This window comes from Schistocerca piceifrons, chromosome 1 (assembly GCF_021461385.2).
Source record: "Schistocerca piceifrons isolate TAMUIC-IGC-003096 chromosome 1, iqSchPice1.1, whole genome shotgun sequence".
NCBI classification, from domain to species: domain Eukaryota; kingdom Metazoa; phylum Arthropoda; class Insecta; order Orthoptera; family Acrididae; genus Schistocerca; species Schistocerca piceifrons.
The window spans coordinates 648,273,267-648,293,163 of NC_060138.1; the positions used below are offsets into that span (position 1 = coordinate 648,273,267).

General features: G+C 36.6%; 2 protein-coding genes across 3 annotated transcripts in view; one reads left to right on the plus strand and one right to left on the minus strand.

Annotated features, from left to right (window-relative positions):
* The window catches only part of LOC124805223 (RNA helicase aquarius), a 380,133-nt gene that overhangs the window by 85,958 nt on the left and 274,278 nt on the right, over positions 1-19,897 (plus strand). The window contains exon 6 of the mRNA XM_047265726.1: positions 128-306. Within this exon, the coding sequence (XP_047121682.1) occupies positions 128-306 (179 nt within the window). The remainder of the gene's footprint in view (positions 1-127; positions 307-19,897) is intronic.
* Positions 3,334-19,897, minus strand: part of LOC124805231 (probable G-protein coupled receptor Mth-like 5) — a 35,780-nt gene continuing 19,216 nt past the window's right edge. The window contains exon 5 of one of the 2 annotated variants that reach the window (XM_047265745.1): positions 3,334-3,571. In XM_047265745.1, coding sequence (XP_047121701.1) covers positions 3,547-3,571 — 25 coding nt within the window. In that variant the 3' untranslated portion in view covers positions 3,334-3,546. Of the gene's footprint in view, positions 3,572-11,119; positions 16,837-19,897 lie in introns of those variants that run through there. The other variant, XM_047265737.1, reaches the window with a different exon arrangement.

Here is a 19,897-nt window from a genome sequence, read left to right on the forward strand (position 1 = left end):
TCTCACATGAATTTTTGATCCTTCAGCAGACACCTGTTTTAAGAGTCTGAAAATTTTTATTTCAGAGATATGCTATTAACACTTCAAAATGTGTTTTCTTATTTGAAAATTATTTGAAACTCTTCAGGTCCTCTGTCAGATGATGTTGTTCATTACTGCGAAAGATTTCTGGAACTTCTGATTGACTTGGAGGCTCTTCTTCCAACACGTCGCTTTTTCAATACGGTATTAGACGATACGCATCTAGTTGTGCGGTGTTATTTATCAAGTTTACCTCAGCGCCCAGAGGGAAATCTCTTTGCTCAGGTAAGTTGCATGATCGGCTGAATACATTTTTAAAGTGTGACTCAAAACATGAGGTATGAGTGAGCTTACTCTCACAAAAAACTTCTACCATGAAGGAAAATGTATAAAATTTGTTATTAGAACATCTTTTTTTAAAAAAAAGGAAAAAAAAGAGGAGGAGGAGGAGGAGGAGGAGAAGAAGAAGAAGAAGAAGAAGAAGAAGAAGAAACCCAGCAAACTCCATTTCTTAAATTTGCCTAGTCAATATTGAACCTCAAGTGTCAAAGACTGAAATCTGTACAGCAAGAGCTAAAAGTGAAATGATGAAAGGAAAAACTTTGAAGGATAAATCTTGTTTGCTTTCAAACCATTTTTCACTTCTCACCTGTTTCATTACAAAATATCCATAAAACAGGAATGATGACAGATTAGTTAACTTTATTCATCTTTCATTAAAAGCCTCAACTTTTGTTATGTCCTTATTAATTGCAACCAATTGACTACTGTACAGAACCAGAATCAGTCTTATTATGATGCAGAATTGTAGTGTTTCAAGGAGCATTTCACGTAAATATCTTGTTGATAGTTTCGGACATGTGTGCCGTTTGACCATGTGTGCGTGGCTACATAATTGTTTGCTATTCTGATTGCTGACATGTATCTGTCCCACCATTTCCTTCTTTAAATTAACATTCATCATCACAAAAACCATGTATTGTGTGAGGTTCATTTGTTTTGGACTGCTGAAATATTTACATCTGAATAGATGAAGAAGACTAGTGATAACAGAGCTGAGTTTGCAAGTTATGAGAGCTTTTAAGAACTGGTGGAGGAAATGCACAAACATTCATATTTTAAAGGACAACAACAGAAACCAGACAAACTGCTTAAAAAAAGAATCACCAACATTTGTTATTGAGTTGTGTCTATATGTCACAAATTTTTGTGAGAGTATGGAAACAATTGCATACAAAATAAAAAATCTCCCATAAGAGAATGCCTCAATTTGTACTTTGATAAACATGTTTTCTGCAACATGGTAAAATGTATTAGAAATATATGAGTGATTAAATCTCGAATTTGCCCATTACACTAGGCATAATGTAAACATTTGAAGACTCTTATGAAAGTAAGTGAAATATTTAATTTCAGAAGCTTGAATCATGGTAATGGGGTGACAGTGATATTTTGTATACTAAAATTTTCATTCGATATTGTGGTGAAGAAAGTTACTTGGCAGTGCATACACATGTATCTCTCTTGTCAGATACAAAATAGGAGATCTTTCTTTCTTTCAGTAAGTGCGGAATGTTGAAGATTCAGTAGCTAACAGTGTATTAGAGAGGAATAGTATCGAAGGTGACAGTGGCATACACGAGTCATTGCAGAACAATACAGTTTTACTGAGCAAAAACCAATCATACAACCGCAACTTCCAAAATTAGGAAGATTACAATAAAGAGCTGCTGTGATCCAGGAGATGTCGGGAGTCAGTCACCAGTATGTTAAATAAATTTTACCTCCAACTAAAACTCACTGTCTCTGCACTATGAGTTGCAAGAGCTGATCACTCATGGTCAAACAAAATTCTCCAAACATTAGTCACCACAGAGAATTTCTTATCTCCATGCAGCTAACATCAGACTATGCTATGTAGACCAGTGTGACTAAAATGATTTGTGATTCGCCTCAACTCTAATAACAAATTAGGTTCATGTAAAAGTAACAAGATTGATAGAGAAAATTTCAGACACCTATAGTTGTCAAATAAGCAGCTCAAGAAATGTTTTGCACCACTCGGATATTTCCAAACATTGGCTTCTGTGACTCTATACTTCGTTGAAGCTGCACAACTGTTTTCTGCCTCTGGCATGCCAAATAACAATGATTTTGAAATTTGCATCGTAGTAATGCCTGTATCCTGTTGAAAAGTTCAGTGTTGAACCACATTGTTCCGCGCCATGATCCATTACACACTTTAGTACACAGTTTAGAAGCAGGATCTCCAAAGTCAAACAACAACTGATAAAAAAAATGTGCCTCAACAAACACTTCCTGGTATTTTACAGCAGTGCTCAAAGCACATGTGTACGTCCTAATTTAAAGTGGTGAGCGTGACAGAGGAGATTTACAGCTTAATGGAAGCTCAATGTTCTATTCGCCAAAGCAAAGAAAAACTCCACATCATATGCCATGAACACTAGACGAACCCCTGCTTCTGGGCACAAAATTTTTGGGGAAAACCTTGTCTTGGATTTGGAGATATACAATATGGTACATTTCATTTGTTTTTCCAGTGTAGTGCTAGGAGATTCCTTTCCACATAAAAATTTGTTCATGTCTCTGAAGCTTAGCACCTTTCATTGTGTGAAGTCATCCCACTATGGATTTTTTTGTAGTTCTCACAGCAGTTTGGATCTTCAATTCTGAATCAAAACGCTGCTGTAAAAGGTGTCTGACAAATCTCAAATCTCTCAGTGCTATCTTTGACAGTCACATCATCAGACCTCTTGCCTACATCATTAGTGCAGCACCAAACATAGCCTGTCTGTGACTCCTGTAATGTATGTAGCTTTAAGTTTTTTTTTTTCTTTTTCTTTTTTTTTTTTTTAGCAACTGCTGTTTGAAACACACAAAGCTACAAAGTTTATACATACCATTATGTATTGTAGTACTGTGCATGTCATTGAAAAGTAGCACAGACAGTTGCCATAGCAACTGCTGTTTGAAACACACAAAGCTACAAAGTTTATACATACCATTATGTATTGTAGTACTGTGCATGTCATTGAAAAGTAGCACAGACAGTTGCCAAGAGAGGTCTCAAACTGTGCACTGGTTCATGGGTTGTTATCCTTTTTCGTTGACCAATGATTTGTCATTTTGTGGATGTTTTTGAAGATGGGCAGGAAAAGGTTCTTGCTCAGACAGAAATTACATAACAACAAGATCATCCTTTAAAAACTCTCACTGTGGCACACACATGGAACATAATTGCCAGAAATTTACTTATCAGCAAGAATAACTCTCTTCCACTTTGGCTGGTTGTTGATAGGTGCCATGGAATTAATACTTCATAACTTTTTCGTGCTCTGTTGTGCCTTACAGATACATATTGTCATTTATTACAGTACTGCAATAAAAAAAAGTGTCAATAAGTGAACAGATTTTGTCCAAACTAATTATGTCCACTATTCAGTCTCTCCCAAAATGACATATGTGTGTGGAACTTGGTCCTTGTTTGTCATGTCTTCCTTAGGATCAATTTGACACAGACATTCTTGCCCTTCAACAAAGAAAAAAGGAAAGACTGTAATAGCTGCTGACTTCAGTATTATTACTATAATTGAAAGCAATGATACATCAAAATTCATTGACACAATAAAAAGATCTCTTCAAAATAAACTACACTGAAATGACTAAACAAAATGCACTGGGAGTGATGTCTGTTAGTAATATTTTAACTGATTGTGCTTCTGAATAAGTTTATAAATTTTGCTTAGATTTTTGACCCACTGACCACTCTGGCCTACCAGAAATTAACAGAAAAATGCCACATAACAAAAAAGTTAATAAATAAATAAAAATAAAAAAGTCAGCTATATTTAATGACTACAGTTAACTCCCATTTATCCTAAATGATCGGAACAGTGGCCGGTTCAGATAACAAAAATTTTGGATAAACCGAAGTCCCCCTGTTTTCACACGTGAAATACCACGGTTTGCGTCAGTACCGCGAAATATGACCGTGAAATGTGTGTAGGATACGTAGAATGTTATTGATATGGTTGTGAATAAGCCAGCATGTTTTTTACTTAAAAAATTATGTTGACATATTACAAAGGCACCAAAGTATGATTGAAAACTCAAAGTTTTTAAATGTGAATAACAAAGCTCATTTACTTTGTGTTCTTACAGAAAAAATCTACCTTATTTGGCAGCAGGAAAAATGTAGATTGGCAATGGCAAGGAAAGTGTTTCTGAAGAAGAGAAATTTGTTAACATCGAGTATAGATTTAAGTGTCAGGAAGTCGTTTCTGAAAGTATTTGTATGGAGTGTAGCCATGTATGGAAGTGAAACATGGACGATAAATAGTTTAGACCAGAAGAGAATTGAAGCTTTCGAAATGTGGTGCTACAGAAGAATGCTGAAGATTAGATGGGTAGATCACATAACTAATGAGGAGGTATTGAACAGAATTGGGGAGAAGAGAAGTTTGTGGCACAACTTGATTAGAAGAAGGGATCGGTTGGTAGGACATGTTCTGAGGCATCAAGGGATCACCAATTTGGTACTGGAGGGCAGTGTGGAGGGTAAAAATCGTAGAGGGAGACCAAGAGATGAATACACTAAGCAGATTCAGAAGGATGTAGGCTGCAGTAGGTACTGGGAGATGAAGAAACTTGCACAGGATAGAATAGCATGGAGAGCTGCATCAAGCCAGTCTCAGGACTGAAGACCACAACAACAACAACATTTTTCTACAGCTGGATCCACTATTTGAAGATGGCACTGTTCATCCATGCCTTAGACTGATTCGTGTACCACAATGATGAAGATCTGTCAGCTATTTGCTCTCTAAATGCTTTTGGTTTTTTTTGATTTGCCAAATAAAGTAAGGCACAATTTATGATTGCCAGTGGCATTACTGCATGTGACGACAGTAACTCTTTCTTTGCCTTTTTTTATATCTGGATGCTGTTTTTTCTTGTTTAGAGGCAAGGGTTTTTCTTGGCAACATTTTGTAACTCAACCTGGTGTCATCACAGTTGTAAAGTTGATCGCCAGTATAACCTCCTTTGTTGATGATTGTGTGCAGTTTCTTCTTAAAATCACTGCTAGCAGCTTCATCCCTGGATAATGATTCAACACTGATGGCAATTTCACAAAACCCATGCTGCTTCTTGAACCGATCCAGCCAACCATCACTTCTGAGGAATTCTTGCTCCTTTACTTCAATCATCAAATAAAAAGCCATTGCTTTTTGATAAAGTAGAGGACCTGAAACTGGCACACCTTTGGCTCTTATTTGTTCGTGCCACAAAAATAAGTAGTCTTCTAACTGAGGATGTGCACCTTTTCTCATTGTTTTTCGGGGTTTCACTGCGCTGCTTGACACTTGGATGAAACAAAATTTTTCAATTTCAGTCGATTTGTCTTCCAATCAGTAATCATACTCTTACTGACCTTCAAATCCACCGCAGCTTTCGCAGGTGGCTCACCAGCACCAATTCTCTGCAAAGCGCGAAGCTTTTTTTCCAACGAGATCACATTCTTTTTTTGTTTCGTGACCATAGGCATGTTCAGTGCTTTTTACCTACACTCGACTGATTCTTTTTTGGTTTCTGGCCACCTTTATCTCTGGACATTTTAAAGCATGTAGCATGAGCACGAAATGTTAAATCGAAAACACACAGATCCACGACTTGACAACACTTGAGACGCACTAGATAAAGCTTTTGACTTTTGAAACCAGGCTGTGGCAGCCATCTAATGAAAACATTTGATACATCTGTTCCCTCTCCCCTGTCCTACCCAAGCCTAAGTGGCAACAAAACCATGCATTGTACATTCACTGTTAAATTGTTAAATACTCAGCTTCATCTGATGGACCGACAACAGGCAGAAAGTGTTTGGGGATCGACAACAGGCAGATAGTGTTTGGCGCCACACTGTCATTGTCAGCTTCGACAGGGCTATATCGGGCTGTATAGAGCAATACTGTATGTACTATACTTCCAAGGAGTTCCAATAGATGGCAGTGGCATGAAACCATGCAACACGAACAAGAAGCGCGCTAAAACTTCAACTAACACAGGCACGAATTGATGACATTCGGACTTTAGACACACACCAGTGCACTGGTTTGCAGAAGACTGCCAAAAACATCAGCAAATGCAAGGCTACAGGTGAAGACAAGTTGAAACTTGTCAAGTGTCGGTCTAGCTAGCCAAAAGCGTAGCTGCGTGATGTGTCAGACAGCACCAATGTGAGCTGAGAAAATCAGAAAAATTTGTTTGGATAAAGCGGATTTAAGGTAAATGTGAGTTTACTTTAGTTAACAGAAGTCAAATGGCCTCTTGACTGAATTTCGAGTAGCAGTAACTTAAGAAGTTCGTAACAACCTTTCTTAAAGTGTTCACTGAAATCTTTCTGCTTAGGACAACGTTTACCAAAACAATTAGTAGACTGAGGTATAAAATTTCTAGTGCCAGAAAAATACAGCTCCACAACAGACAAAAATATTGTGAAAATAGGCATTTTATTTAATGTATTAGATGTTACAAAGCTGTAGTTAAAATGTTTGTGAAAGCAGCCAAACAGATGGCGAATAGTAAACCAATTTTAAAATATAAAAGTAAAGGCATTATCATCCATCATAAAATCAAAGTTAGGTGTTAGAGTTAGTGCTAGGATTAAACTCGATGGTAGTCATATTGTAAACACAACTCAAGTATTGGAATGTTTAAATGAATTCTTCATAAATGTAGTGAAGGCAGATGTTGATGATGTATCATTGTAAAGTAAATCTCTTTGGACTTGATCTAGAAGGTATCTCACAAATTTAAACAAAAAAGTTTTTTATAAAGCATATGCAAAATTAAATTCTTTTATAAAAATACAAATATTATGCTGGATTGGATGAGATGCACACCAAAATGATTAAAGTAATGTAACACACAGTAGCACTTCCTAAAATAACTGGCCAGGATGCTGAACAAAGACACTTTCCTGATACGTTGAAGTATGCAGAAGATGACCTCTGTTCAAGAAAAGGTCTAGGATGCACATGGGAAACCACCACCCTATTCATATTGTTCCAGTCCTAACAAAAATTTTGGGGAGAGTAGCTCCAATCAAGATTCAAAATTTTACTGCCAAAAATTAAATTAGTCTGGGTAATCAATTTGGATTCCAACAAGGGCAAAAACATTCTGGATGCAGTGAACAACTGTAATGAAAAGATAAGCTAAGCATTAGATCAGAGGAGTAAAGTTGCAGTTATCTTCTGTGACCTTACAAAATCCTTTGAGTCAGTAAGCTGTGCCTTGCTTATTTACAAAATTGATAAATATGGTATTAAGGAAAGTGCTATGTAAGGACACAAATCACACTTGCAGACCAGAAAGCAAAATGTAACTGTCATTTCAAATGAAATGAAATATTATTTGAAATTGAGTGCAGTATCTCAATGTGTGTGCTATGGCCAATCCTGTTCTTGTTCTTTGTAACTGACTTATTGATTAATATTATTCTCCCATCAGTTCTGTTGACAATATTTGTGGTTTAATTGAAGCTGATAATGGAGGAAAAAAATCTGAACTCTTATTTTGAGCACACTCGATACTCTAGAAGACTGGTTCCAGTTAAATGGGGTGAAACCAAAATTGAAAAACATGGTACCTTTCAAAACCAAGCATTCAGAATTTGTGGAGTTTAAAATGTAGTGTAGCAATGAGTTTATAAAAGAAGTTGACACAGATAAAGTCAAGAACTTAAGCAGCAATATGCATGTTTACTCCTTATCAAATAAATTCAGCAGTTTTGTGTTTGCAACACAAATACTACCACCCAAGGGAAGTGTGGTAGGACCATCTTAATTCTCTATATACAGAAATGATCTTACAGACAGGGTGAGCAACAGTTGTTTGCTGATGATTCTGTGGTGTACAGCAAGGTGTTGTCGTTAAGTGACAGTAGGAATGCACAAGATGACTTAGAGAAAATTCCCAGTTGGTGTGATGAATGGCAGTTTGCTGTAAGTATAGAAAAATGTGGATGAGTAGGAAAACAGTACTGTAAGTTCAAATACAGCATTGATAGGTTGCTGCTTGTCAGTATTGCTGCTTGTCAGTATCACTTCAGTTAGATATTGGGACATAATGTTGCAAAGCAATATAAAATAGGATGAACACATCAGGTTGTTAACGGGGAAGGCAAATGCTCAACTTTGGTTGAAGGGGAGAATTTAGGAAAATTGAGCTCATCCATAAAGGAGTACACTAGTCTGACCCATTCTTGAGTACTGTTTGAATGTTTGTCTGCCCGTAGCAGCCAACAAATCCTGCGTAATTGGCAAGCAGTCTGTACTTGGGGCCAGTTTTTCGTATGCCACCTTATATTATTTCACTGCGATCAGCCACATAACACTACAGTTGGCTAAAAAGAGGTTTTGGAGAATCGTGAAAATTACAAGTATGTGAGAATTCTGTTATGAATAAAAATTCTGTACTCCAGGGTGGAGGCAAGTGCCCCCTCTTGGTGCCTTCCATCTTCAGTCACCTATGCTACTAATTTTCAATTTTTCATAAGAACCGTATACCAAGCACAAATGAACAGTGAACGAGTAAAAATGAACACTTCCCAAAAAAGAGCGATCACCAATGAACTAGTTCCTAAGGATGAACGACTTTGCCCATCTCTAGTTTGCAGAGTATATGTGTAGCTGTAAATATGAGTACATGAAACTAGCATGTCACAGTTATTTTGAATCTGTCATTGCGTACGATATAGTTTTCTGAGAAAGTTTAAATGATCAATCTGAGCTGCTGAAGCTCCAGAAGAAAACTTTCAGACACATGTGTGCCCCTGTATATTTAGGAATTTAAATCTCCTTATGGACCATACAAAAACAATTTGAGGAGAAACATTTTAGCCATACATACAACAAGAGAAACAAAGAGAATATAATGCTTCCCACAGACTGTCTCCACAGTATATGGAGATGAAAATATGTATGTAATAAATTAATAGGCAAAAACATACTTAATCTGAAGGGTAGTCATCCAAAAATAAGGTTGCAGAAAATACTATGGGATAAAAGCTACTGTTCGGTAGAATAACTGCTAGATTATGAACTGACTATTTGAGAAAGGTGTACCTTAGTATTAGATTTTTTTTATAACAGATCTATATTGTTCTTAGCACATTTTTATTGTCTGTTGTTCTTGCTTTTTAGTAAAGTTTTACTATAAATTTTTGATATGTCTCCTGTAGCTGAATGAATGATTTTGACATGTATATTATTTTATTATTTGCAATGCATAAAAAAGGTACATAAGTGTATTTTTCTCTAAAGTCAGAATATGCTCATGACCCCTTGTTTTTACTTAACTATTTCTTCTCTCTCTTCCTATGAAAGTAAATTCCCTTACAGCAGTGTTTTTTTTTAAATTTTATTTTGATGTTTATCTCATGAACATGCAGTCAGTCCAGGTATCTTTTAGGTGCTGCGAGTGCCACACAGTTTGATAGTTCATGTCACATAATTTCTACTCCCTGCACCAAAGCAAACGTTTTTGTTTTGATGCAGAGTAGAGGATATTTGACTCAAATTGTCAGACTTTGTGGCAGATCCATAATACCATATTTACCCAACTATAAGACGACCCTGAATATAAGATGACCCACTATTTTTTTAAATTTTTTTAATTTTTTTTTAAGAGGCTCCTTGAGAAAAATTTATTTTTAACATATTCAGACCAGTCAGAATTACAAAATGTATTATCGACAAAATATCTGCCTAAAATGTTGGCATTGTACCTATTCTAAACGTAGGCCATTGATTGATTGTGTACATTTTTATAATAGACAGAGAAATAAAATAAGCCAAGAGAAATGGTTTATAGTAATTTTTACCTTCACTACCTTCTTTGTTTACTAAGCCTTTTGTCTGGGTTTCCATTATTTTTAATCATCACCCTCATCCTAATAGCACAGCTGTGAAATATATATCTCTTTTGTCCCAAATATTTGGCTGTTCCTTTTGAATATGTCCCAATTTCTTTGGTTGTGGTTACATTGTGGCCTGAGAATGCAGCTATTTTTTGTTGAATACGTATTGAACTATGCTTCTAAACTGACATGAGAATGTTACAATATTCCTCAGTTCCAAACATACTGTCTGCCCACCGCTCTCTCATTAGCTGCATGGAACCAGCTGCTGACATACTCCCTTTCATTCCCATCATACCACATGGTGAGTGTTGACAATACTGTTGCAAGAAACATGTATGCCATTCCCTTGGTTGGCAGCACGATGAAATTTGCTGCCCACTCACCCATCCCAGTTCTCAGCCAAGCTGGTATCACTGTTCCCCCTCCAACCCTTCTGTAGTGCTGTGCTTGAACATCTGTGAAACGGACGCAATATCCTATGTGGCACAGGTCATTTGTAAGAACACCAACTAATACATAAATAAAAGATCACAAACATGACTCAGTCCAATTCTCAAACATTCGCTTGTCCCGTAATGTAGTCTGCCCCTACTATCTCCATGGTGGGTCTTGCTGCCTGTAATTTAGTCTATATGTTGTTTGGCATATGGATACGATAGGAATGCTTTTAGGAATAAAGCACTAATTTATAAAACATTGTATTTGAACTAAATAGGGATGTAAAATTTTTCATATCCATTGTCATCCTCTGAAATATTGCTTTCATTGTCAGCTAAAGCATAAAGACCGTAAGCGTCAAAGCTTGTGCTTTTGAATTTAACTGTACCATATTTATACAAGTCACAACTGCAGTGCCAATGTGAAATCTTGTGATGCAAAGTGATAAGGCAAGATCTGATGAGTTATAATAAGGAACAGATTGCATTTTGGGAACCAATACATAGAGTCAAAAACGGGTAAATGAGGATGAGATTACATTTTCTCCTTTGTGAACTGTATGATATAAAGTAATTTGGTGTACTGCACTGAAATAATTTGTTCCTTCTCAATCTCCTTTCTTCTGACTGTATAATTTGAAATGACGTTTTAGTGGTAATGTCGAAGTCAAGCAGGGTGTATAGGTCCCATACAGTATCAAATTAAAATATAAGTTGCTTTAATGTTACAATATAATTTAATTCACATTAAAATACAATATAGTAATTACATATTTAAGTACATTATTTGATGGAGTCAGAGCAGTCACTTTACAAAAGTACATGATGTAGTTACCATGGTTTATTGTGATTGCACAGTTCGTAATTTGAGTATTGCCAAACAAATACAGAATATATTACATTAAAAATGATCTTATCTGAAAAGCTTCCTACAGGGCACAGATTAAGTTCAGCACAAGTTTTGCCCATTCAGTAATTTTCTACTGATGTTGTTATGAAATACATTCACAGAGTAATTGTATACACAGGTCTTGCCAGGTTTGTTGGGTAGGTGCCTTAAAGAATATATTGTTTTTCCCAAATTAGCCTCTTTTTTTCAGCTCACTTTTGTTGTTCAACTATATTTGAAATTGACAAGATAAATGGTGACAATTATTATTATCAGTTAGGCAGTTGACACTTATTTTTTTCCTTGATTTATATTAGTTCTGCTTAAAAAGTAGTGAGAGTTGAGCTCTAAAACATTAGTAAGCATCTTCATTTTAAATCAGCTTTATATACACAAGAAGCTGCAAGCACTACCACTTTCCACTGCCTCATGAAAACAGTAATATAAGGACAGATATACGAGGGGGGATGAAATAGAATTGGGATTTTTGTTCCTGAATATCAACAGTTGGCAGGACTGGCCCCGCACTTCTGCTATGCTTAGGTGGGACCGTTAGAAGTGAGGGGAGCTTGCTGTTAGATATTTCTCACCGTTTTGTCAGTAATGCTCACAATGTCTGAGCAACAGGTGCACCCCTCCATTGCGCAACATGTAATTATCAAATTTCTTGCTCGTGAAGGAGTTACAGTGGTGGAAATTTGCCAAGGATTGACTGCACAGTTTGTTGATAAAACATTATCAAGGATGCCTATGTTTACCTGTCATAAAAAGTTCAAGGAAGGACAAGAACAAGTGGACAGTCAGCAACATGATTGCCGTCCTCGGACTAGCATTACAGACAAAAACATTTGCGCGGTTAAAGACGTTGTTGATGATGATCGACGGGAGAGAGTATGAGAAATTGCACAAAGTTGGTCTCAGTTACGTGAGCTGTCAAGCAATCACCACAAATGACCTACAGTTCCGTAAAGTGTGTTCCAGATGAATCCCTAAACTTTTGACTGAAGATCTGAAGTTGAGATGTTTGGAGGTCTGTCAGAGGCTTACAACAAGGTTTGTGGAAGAAGGTGATGCATTTTTAAGTCGCTTTGTCACCTGCGACAAAACATGGTTTCACCATTACACTCCAGAATCCAAACAAACCAGTAAGGATTGGTGGAGGAAAGAGGAAGCAGCATCAGTGAAAGACAAGACTCGACTCTCAGCTGGCAAGGTTCTTTCGGTTGAAAGATCAGCGAGACATTTTGCTGATTGATTTTTTGCATGAGCGATGCACAATCAATGCTGCTTACTACTGCAAACTGTTGAACAAGGCAGCGAGAGCTGCATATTGCCGCAAAAGACAAAACCAATCGATTCAGCAGGTCATCCTCCTCCACGACACTGCGCAACCCCGTACTGCAGCTCTGTCTCCAAGCTACAGGAAATGCACTGGACTAAGCCTGATTATCCTCCTTAGAGCCCGGACTTATCGCCCTGCGATTTCCATTTATTTGCACTGCTTAAAGAAGCTCTAGGAGGGCGATGATTTGAAGATGATGAGAGTGTGGAAGACTTCGTGTGCAACCGGCTGGTGACACGACCAAGTCCTTTTTGTGATGAGGGCATCAAAAAGCTGCCAATACGCTGGGACAAATGCATTTCCAAAGCAGGAGGCTATGTGGAATAATTATAATTGCTTTGAATTTTTCAATAAATAAATTTAAATAAAAAATCACGCTTATATTTTATATTTTATCTCGTATTATTGAAAGTATAACTCTGTCCATAAATTTTTCATGTTTTGTAGAACGAAAGAGACCTAAGGAGAATTCATGGTTTTTATGTGAAGACTACTGAACTTAATTTTGGTTTTGGAAAAGTCATTCATTTTTGCAGAGATGAATAGTGTGCAATATTGCATTGTAAGTTATGTTGAGAGAAGTTTTCATGAAGACTTCAACACTTAAGTCAATGACTGCAATTTGTTAGCAGGGAAACATATATTATCACTTCCTATTTTGTGCTTGCAATTTCCTTTATTTACTACTCCAGCTGTTCTTTTGGCAACATAGTGCAGGAGAGTGCAGTGTGAAAGGGTTTCTAAAATATTACTTGTTTTTTCTAAGTATCAGTCAGTGGTTGCTCATTTTCTGTGAGGTAGAAAATCTTATTGTAGTGGCATAAATAACAGTGCAGTTGTCCTCTACTGTACATTAAATGGAACAGCTCTTGTATCTTAGAAAGTTCTGTCTATGAATCAGTTTAACAGTTGTAGTGACTAGTCATACTGCAGGAGTGCATTGCATCCATGGAGATCTTAGGAACTCAGTGAAACATGAAAATATTTTGTAACTCCCTTCCCTTAGAGGAGGGGAGGGGAGGGGGGGGGGGGGGGACTGCTGTTCATTATTCACATATTCTTCATTATAAGGAAGAGAGTTATGGTGATTCCTGAGTGGATTAACTCGAAAAATAATTTTTTTAAATAACTGTGATCTATAAATTAATGGCAGTATGAACATAATTAGAACATAGCTCTGAAAGTACTCCAGTTGTTTTCCTGATGTAGTACTAGAGTAAGAAGTCAGATAAAAATTACAAAATTGCTGTATTTGATATTACTAACATAGCTTGCAGCTTCTTGTTTTTGCTGTGTGTCAGTTCTGGTTGTATCTAGCTTCACTGCATTCTAAGCAGTTGTTTTATATGAATCAGACAATGAAATAAACTGTAGAGAGGAAATATTAAATCTCTCTCTCTCTCTCTCTCTCTCTCTCTCTCTCACACACACACACACACACACACACACACACGCCACCACCACCACCAACAACAAAACACACATACGGGTCTTTAACTTCTGTTGTTAGACGGTAGGAGGTATTGATAGCGAATATGAGTTAGATTCATGTACTTGAGTTAAGGAAATGGTACTTCAGACATTGTTTAAGAGAGAACTGCGCGGGAAAGAATGGATCAGATGAATTGGATGAATTATATTCAAATTCCAGTGAACTAATCGTGAGCTGCAAGATAAGCTACAAGGTAGGTCAGAAATGAAAGCTAAAATCTGAAAATTAATAAATACAGCCTCATAAGGAAGATAATATGGAGAAAAAACTTTTTTACCTCACTGACGCCTGTATATATTTCCTTTGCTATTTTGTTTCTGTCCTTTCAAAAAATTTTGTATAGAATGATTGGGGAACTCGAGATGCAACATTTGTTTACCTAGCAGGTCATCTGTCAACAGTGTTACAACAGTTACTGAGTGAATGTTTCTCCCTCAACACTGTGCAGGTATAAAAATAAAGTAAAAATTGAGGTTGAGGACTGCTTTTACAGATCTTGATTCTTTGAATTCTTTGCCAAGAGAAAAAGGGTATTACTAATAATAAGTTGAAGGAAAGTTAAAGATGAGAGCAAATGATTAAATATCATTAGAGAATTTTTCTGTTCCTCAACATATGCAAAAGTCATAAATCATAAATAAAGTTTTATCATCACATAAACCTCATGAAATCTGACACCATTCACTGAAGCTTGCAGATCTTCTATCTTGTATAAATTCAACCATTTAACATTAAATATATTTCCTTTCCCTGATTTGATTACTTTAACAGTTGTTAGCAACAATGACCTTTACAATAAAACCAATGAAAACCAGCATTACATGGGTGTGTTCAGATGAACTAAGCTGTAACAATTGTCTTTTTTTCTTTAATAGTTCATAGTACAGTTCATCCAAAGTATAACATATGTATGTGTCTGTACATTCAGCCGATTGCTAAATTACATCCTTTTTGTTATAGAAATAAATGTCATCTGATCTAAAAACAGAACCTGTCTGATAATTGTCCGATCTAAATACACAACCTGGTCACTAATCTTGTATATCAAAAAGGTTTTAGAAGTAACACGTGCTGTTCTAGAAATTGTGCAACAATTACAATTTGTAGGAAGAAACCATTTGAGTAACTGAAATAGTGAGGTGCATACAAACATTCAGCGCAAAGTCTACAAATGATGTTGTTGCAAGTTACATTACAAATATAAAATGGTGTAAAACATAGTCAAATAAAGTGTCAGCCTATGAACAGAAATCTACTACTAAAACTACAAAACTAAGCTGCCACTTGAATACATAGTACTTTATTGAGATTCTCTCTATTCATGGCAGTAAGCCATCAAATCACAGACTCATAAAACAAATAAAAAATTGTAATACTTTTAACAATATCAGGTGCTACTTACAACATATGGCAAAACACACACACACACACACACACACACACACACACACACACACACACACACACACAACCTGTATCGAAAGCGAAGTTATCTTTTTCACCCATTTTTATTTATATAAAGTAAATTGTGCCAGAGCCGAGAATAGTTGCTGGCATTGACACTTGTCATTGAGGGTAGGTGTGACATTAAGTATTACTGCTCATGATTGTGGGAAGATATATTAGATTTCATTATAAAAATATACTTTTGACATAAGTTATTACTTTTGAGTGTCATTATAAAGTTTGAGGAAGAAAAGTGTAGTGAGGAACATTATGAAATTGATCGGGGAAACTTTTAATGGAGGAAAACACTGCCCTCTAATAGGTAGTGATTCCTACTAGAACGAAGTCTTATAAAAGCATCTCAGTGGAAGACTTGTAATTTTTTTAATGTTAAGTCTTACTCTCTCAACAACGTATGATTTTCTTTACTTTTCTGAATGTAATTGTCGTGTAGGTATCACAGTTGGATGCCTTCATCTAATTTCTTTGTTAGATTTTGATTCCTTAACCCCGAAGGTAGCAGATACTTATTTTTATGAACATAACAAGGAAAAATCCCTTTCACAGTCATCTGAAAGTGACAGATCAATTAGGCTTAAAACAATTTTACCCTTGTATAATGGTTATATCTCGTAGCAGCTTTCTGTTTCGGTTCGGATTACAATACAACATTTATGGAATGTTACATTAGCAAAACAGTCGCTACTAAAGAAACTTTTGTAAGGTGTACATATCAATAACATTGCATGTGAGTCTTTCTGAAAGGTAGGAAAATAATGTCATTCAATTTCAGATAATTATAATACGAAAAAAAAGCGAAGGTGTAGTAAATATAAAATTAGTTCTTAATTACAAATGACTAGATTACATGCGAGTTACATTTCTGCAACTTAGTACTGTGTACATTATTGGTCCCAATAACAGCATTTGCAGGAGAAGGAAAGAAGAAAAAAAGAACTTAGAGTTAGGAAGTGTCAGCACTGGGTTACAGTCATGCCACCTACTCCTGTCATACGGGTAAGTTCTTCACCCCATTCAGGAGAGTCATCCACTTCACTTGCTTTACAACAAGGACAGCAACATAAAGCTCTTAACTGAGATGTTACCCTGTGTTGGTTGCAAATCACAACATAAACAACAAGTGGTCCCAGGAGTGCATTGACCACAACATAACAATAGAATAGAGCATCATATGGCAAGCGTGATAGGCCCTTGAAGAGCCAGCTGATACAGAGAACCAGAAATAGCTGGACGAACATCTCAAAGCTGAAAGAGATCAGAAAGACATAGGTGCAGGTACTAAATGTATGTTCTCTATGAACTACTATATACATCTGTACTAAAAAGGCAGAGTTTTGCATTATAATCAAATTGTAAACTGGTTTCAAAATGAAACACAGTGAGCTAACTTTACTTAATTTGCTGCATAACATTTTTTCTACTGCCATTCAAACAAGAGTTTCATTTTATGTTAAAAATAATAGTACTACTTTGAACTGAAATCAATGTGCCCACTACTAGAAGTGTGTTTCGTATATCACTAGTTATGTTTACAATGATTATCCAACTTTTTGTCATATTGCTGAGATTACTTATATCTTCCTAACAAGTAATATGTGTGACTCACTACTTCCATTGTTATGTTTTCTTTCATTTATATTTTTCATCCCCCATTTTAATTTTAAATGTGTAGAATTTTTGATTTAGCATTACAGCTGTCAACATGCTCAGCTGGAACTAAATCCTAAAGTTCTTTTGCATGCAGTGAACTTTCATCTAACAAGGGAACCTCCCCATCGCACCCCCCCTCATATTTAGTTATAAGTTGGCACAGTGGATAGGCCTTGAAAAACTGAACACAGATCAATTGCGAAAACAGGATGAAGTTGTGTGGAACTATGAAAAAATTAGCAAAATATACAAACTGAGTAGTTCAAGGGAAGATAGGCAACATTAAGGACGCTGGGAACGCAGGAGCGCCGTGGTCTCTTGGTAACGTGAGCAGCTGCGGAACGAAAGGTCTGTGGTTCAAATCTTCCACCGAGTGAAAAGTTTAATTTTTTATTTTCAGTTTATGTAACAAACTCTTACGTTTTCATCACTTTTTTGGGAGTGATTATCACCACAAGAAAACCTAAATCGGGCAAGGTAGAAGAATCTTTTTACCCATTCGCCAAGTGTACAAGTTAGGTGGGTTGACAACATATTCCTGTCATGTGACGCACATGCCGCCACCAGTGTCGTATAGAATATATCGGATGTGTTTTCCTGTGGAGGAATCGGTTGACCTATGACCTTGCGATCAAATGTTTTCTGTTCCCATTGGAGAGGCACGTCCTTTCGTCTACTAATCGCACGGTTTTGCGATGCGGTCGCAAAACACAGACACTAAACTTATTACAGTGAACAGAGATGTCAATGAACGAAAGGACAGATAATAACTATGCAAAAATAAAGAAAGTAAAATTTTCAGTCGAGGGTAGACTTGAACCAAGGACCTCTCATTCTGCAGCTGCTCACGCTACCACAGGACCACGACGCTCCTAAGCTCACAATATTCATTATGTTGCTTTTGTGGCCCATGGACTACTCAGTTTGTATATTTTGCTTATTTTTTCACAGTTCCACACAACTTCTTCCTGTTTTCTCAATTGATCCGTGTTCAGTTTATCAAGGCCTATCCATTGTGCCAACTTATAACTAAATCTGAGGGGGGTGCGATGGGGAGGTTCCCTTGTAAGCAGAAAAAAAATTGACCAGCTTAGCAGGCTTATTTTCAGGCAGGAATGAACAGAAAGATGCTGAACATGTATACTGGGTAAAGTTCAGTTCAACCTCATCTTGTAACTGCAGCTATCTTTTTACTAATCTATCAGAATGCAATCCATGCCCCAGCTTCGCTGTGCTATAGTTCCTTTTCTCTCCTAGGGGTCCAAGGAGGCACCTCCCAGAGGAAGGTAGATCATTTAATCACAGTGCATGGGTTATTATTTAAGTTGAATCTCTTACACTTGGATTGAGTGAGATAGTACAGCAGTTAAGATCCTGGACTCATATTCAGGAGATTGCATTTCAAATTCCTACCTAGCCTTCCTGATATGTGATTCCTATTGTTTCTGTAAGCACGTGTGCTGAATATTAGGATGTTTCTTCCAAAAACGGTAGTCATCATCAGTGACCTCAATGTTTACAAGACACCGAATTCTAAACTATGATTCATCTTTTACTTTTTGCAAGTACTCTTCCAAGAATTTTCATTGAATGTTTTACTCCAAATTATTACTCCAGTGGCAGATTTTCTCAAATAAGAAACCTGAATATGTGGTTAAATAATTCAGTCTTCTACATCTGCACAATTTCAGGGGATGCTACGTGGAAAGTGGAAGAGGAGCAGGTGTAAGGTGTAGGTAGTGTCTTGAAAGTGTCAGTTTGTGAGATAGTATCTCCTTGATGATTGAGTTGAAAACGAATTGCCCATGAAATGTAGATATTTGGATTAGATTCCACAGTTTTTGGCCCACCATGAGTGTTCAGCTTACAAAATAAGGGATAGATTTCATTGCTAAACCTAGAAACCTGGAAACGGACCATTTTATTGGAATTTTTGATCTAAGAAGGCATGTCTTCCTGACAAAAATCTGGATACAGAGCATAAAAAAAAAGTAAACCTACCCTATTAGGCCTTATACTGATACTGTTGGATATGGTATGCCTTCCACTGACTTGTAAACTGACTTACCCAGTAAATTTTTTGGGGAGGTGTGTGGGGATGTGGTGGGAATGACTTACAGTTTAACATAGTATTTGTACTCTTGTCACCCACTTGGGGACTGAGAATATTTGTCCTTAATAATTGTTTACCATTTCCATTCTCTGCAGATCTGAGCAAGAAATGTAAGAAGAAACCTCTGGTGTGTGGACAGTTTGAGTACTAGATTTGACAGTATAAATTTTATAGATGTTAGCATTAATAAATGCACTTGGTCATAAAAAAAAACCTGGTAAACTTGTAACTAATTTGTGTAGGGCAGTCAAAAATAAGAACAATTTCCATTTTTCAGGATACAAGGGGACTTCAAATGTTAAGTTCAACATTATTGTGGCAGAGCAAGTAACTTCTATTGAATGCTGCACTACGCTTCAAAGTGACACAGATTCCATTATTTTTAAACAGTTTCAATAAACAACAGTTGGAACATTTTACCAATTGTTCAATTCCTCAGTGATAGAAATCTGTGCCTTAGTGATGGAGCCATTCAAGTACTGGTGTATGAACATCCTCATAGTTGGGAAATCTCTTTTGCTGGATGTGACGCTGTGTTTGGTC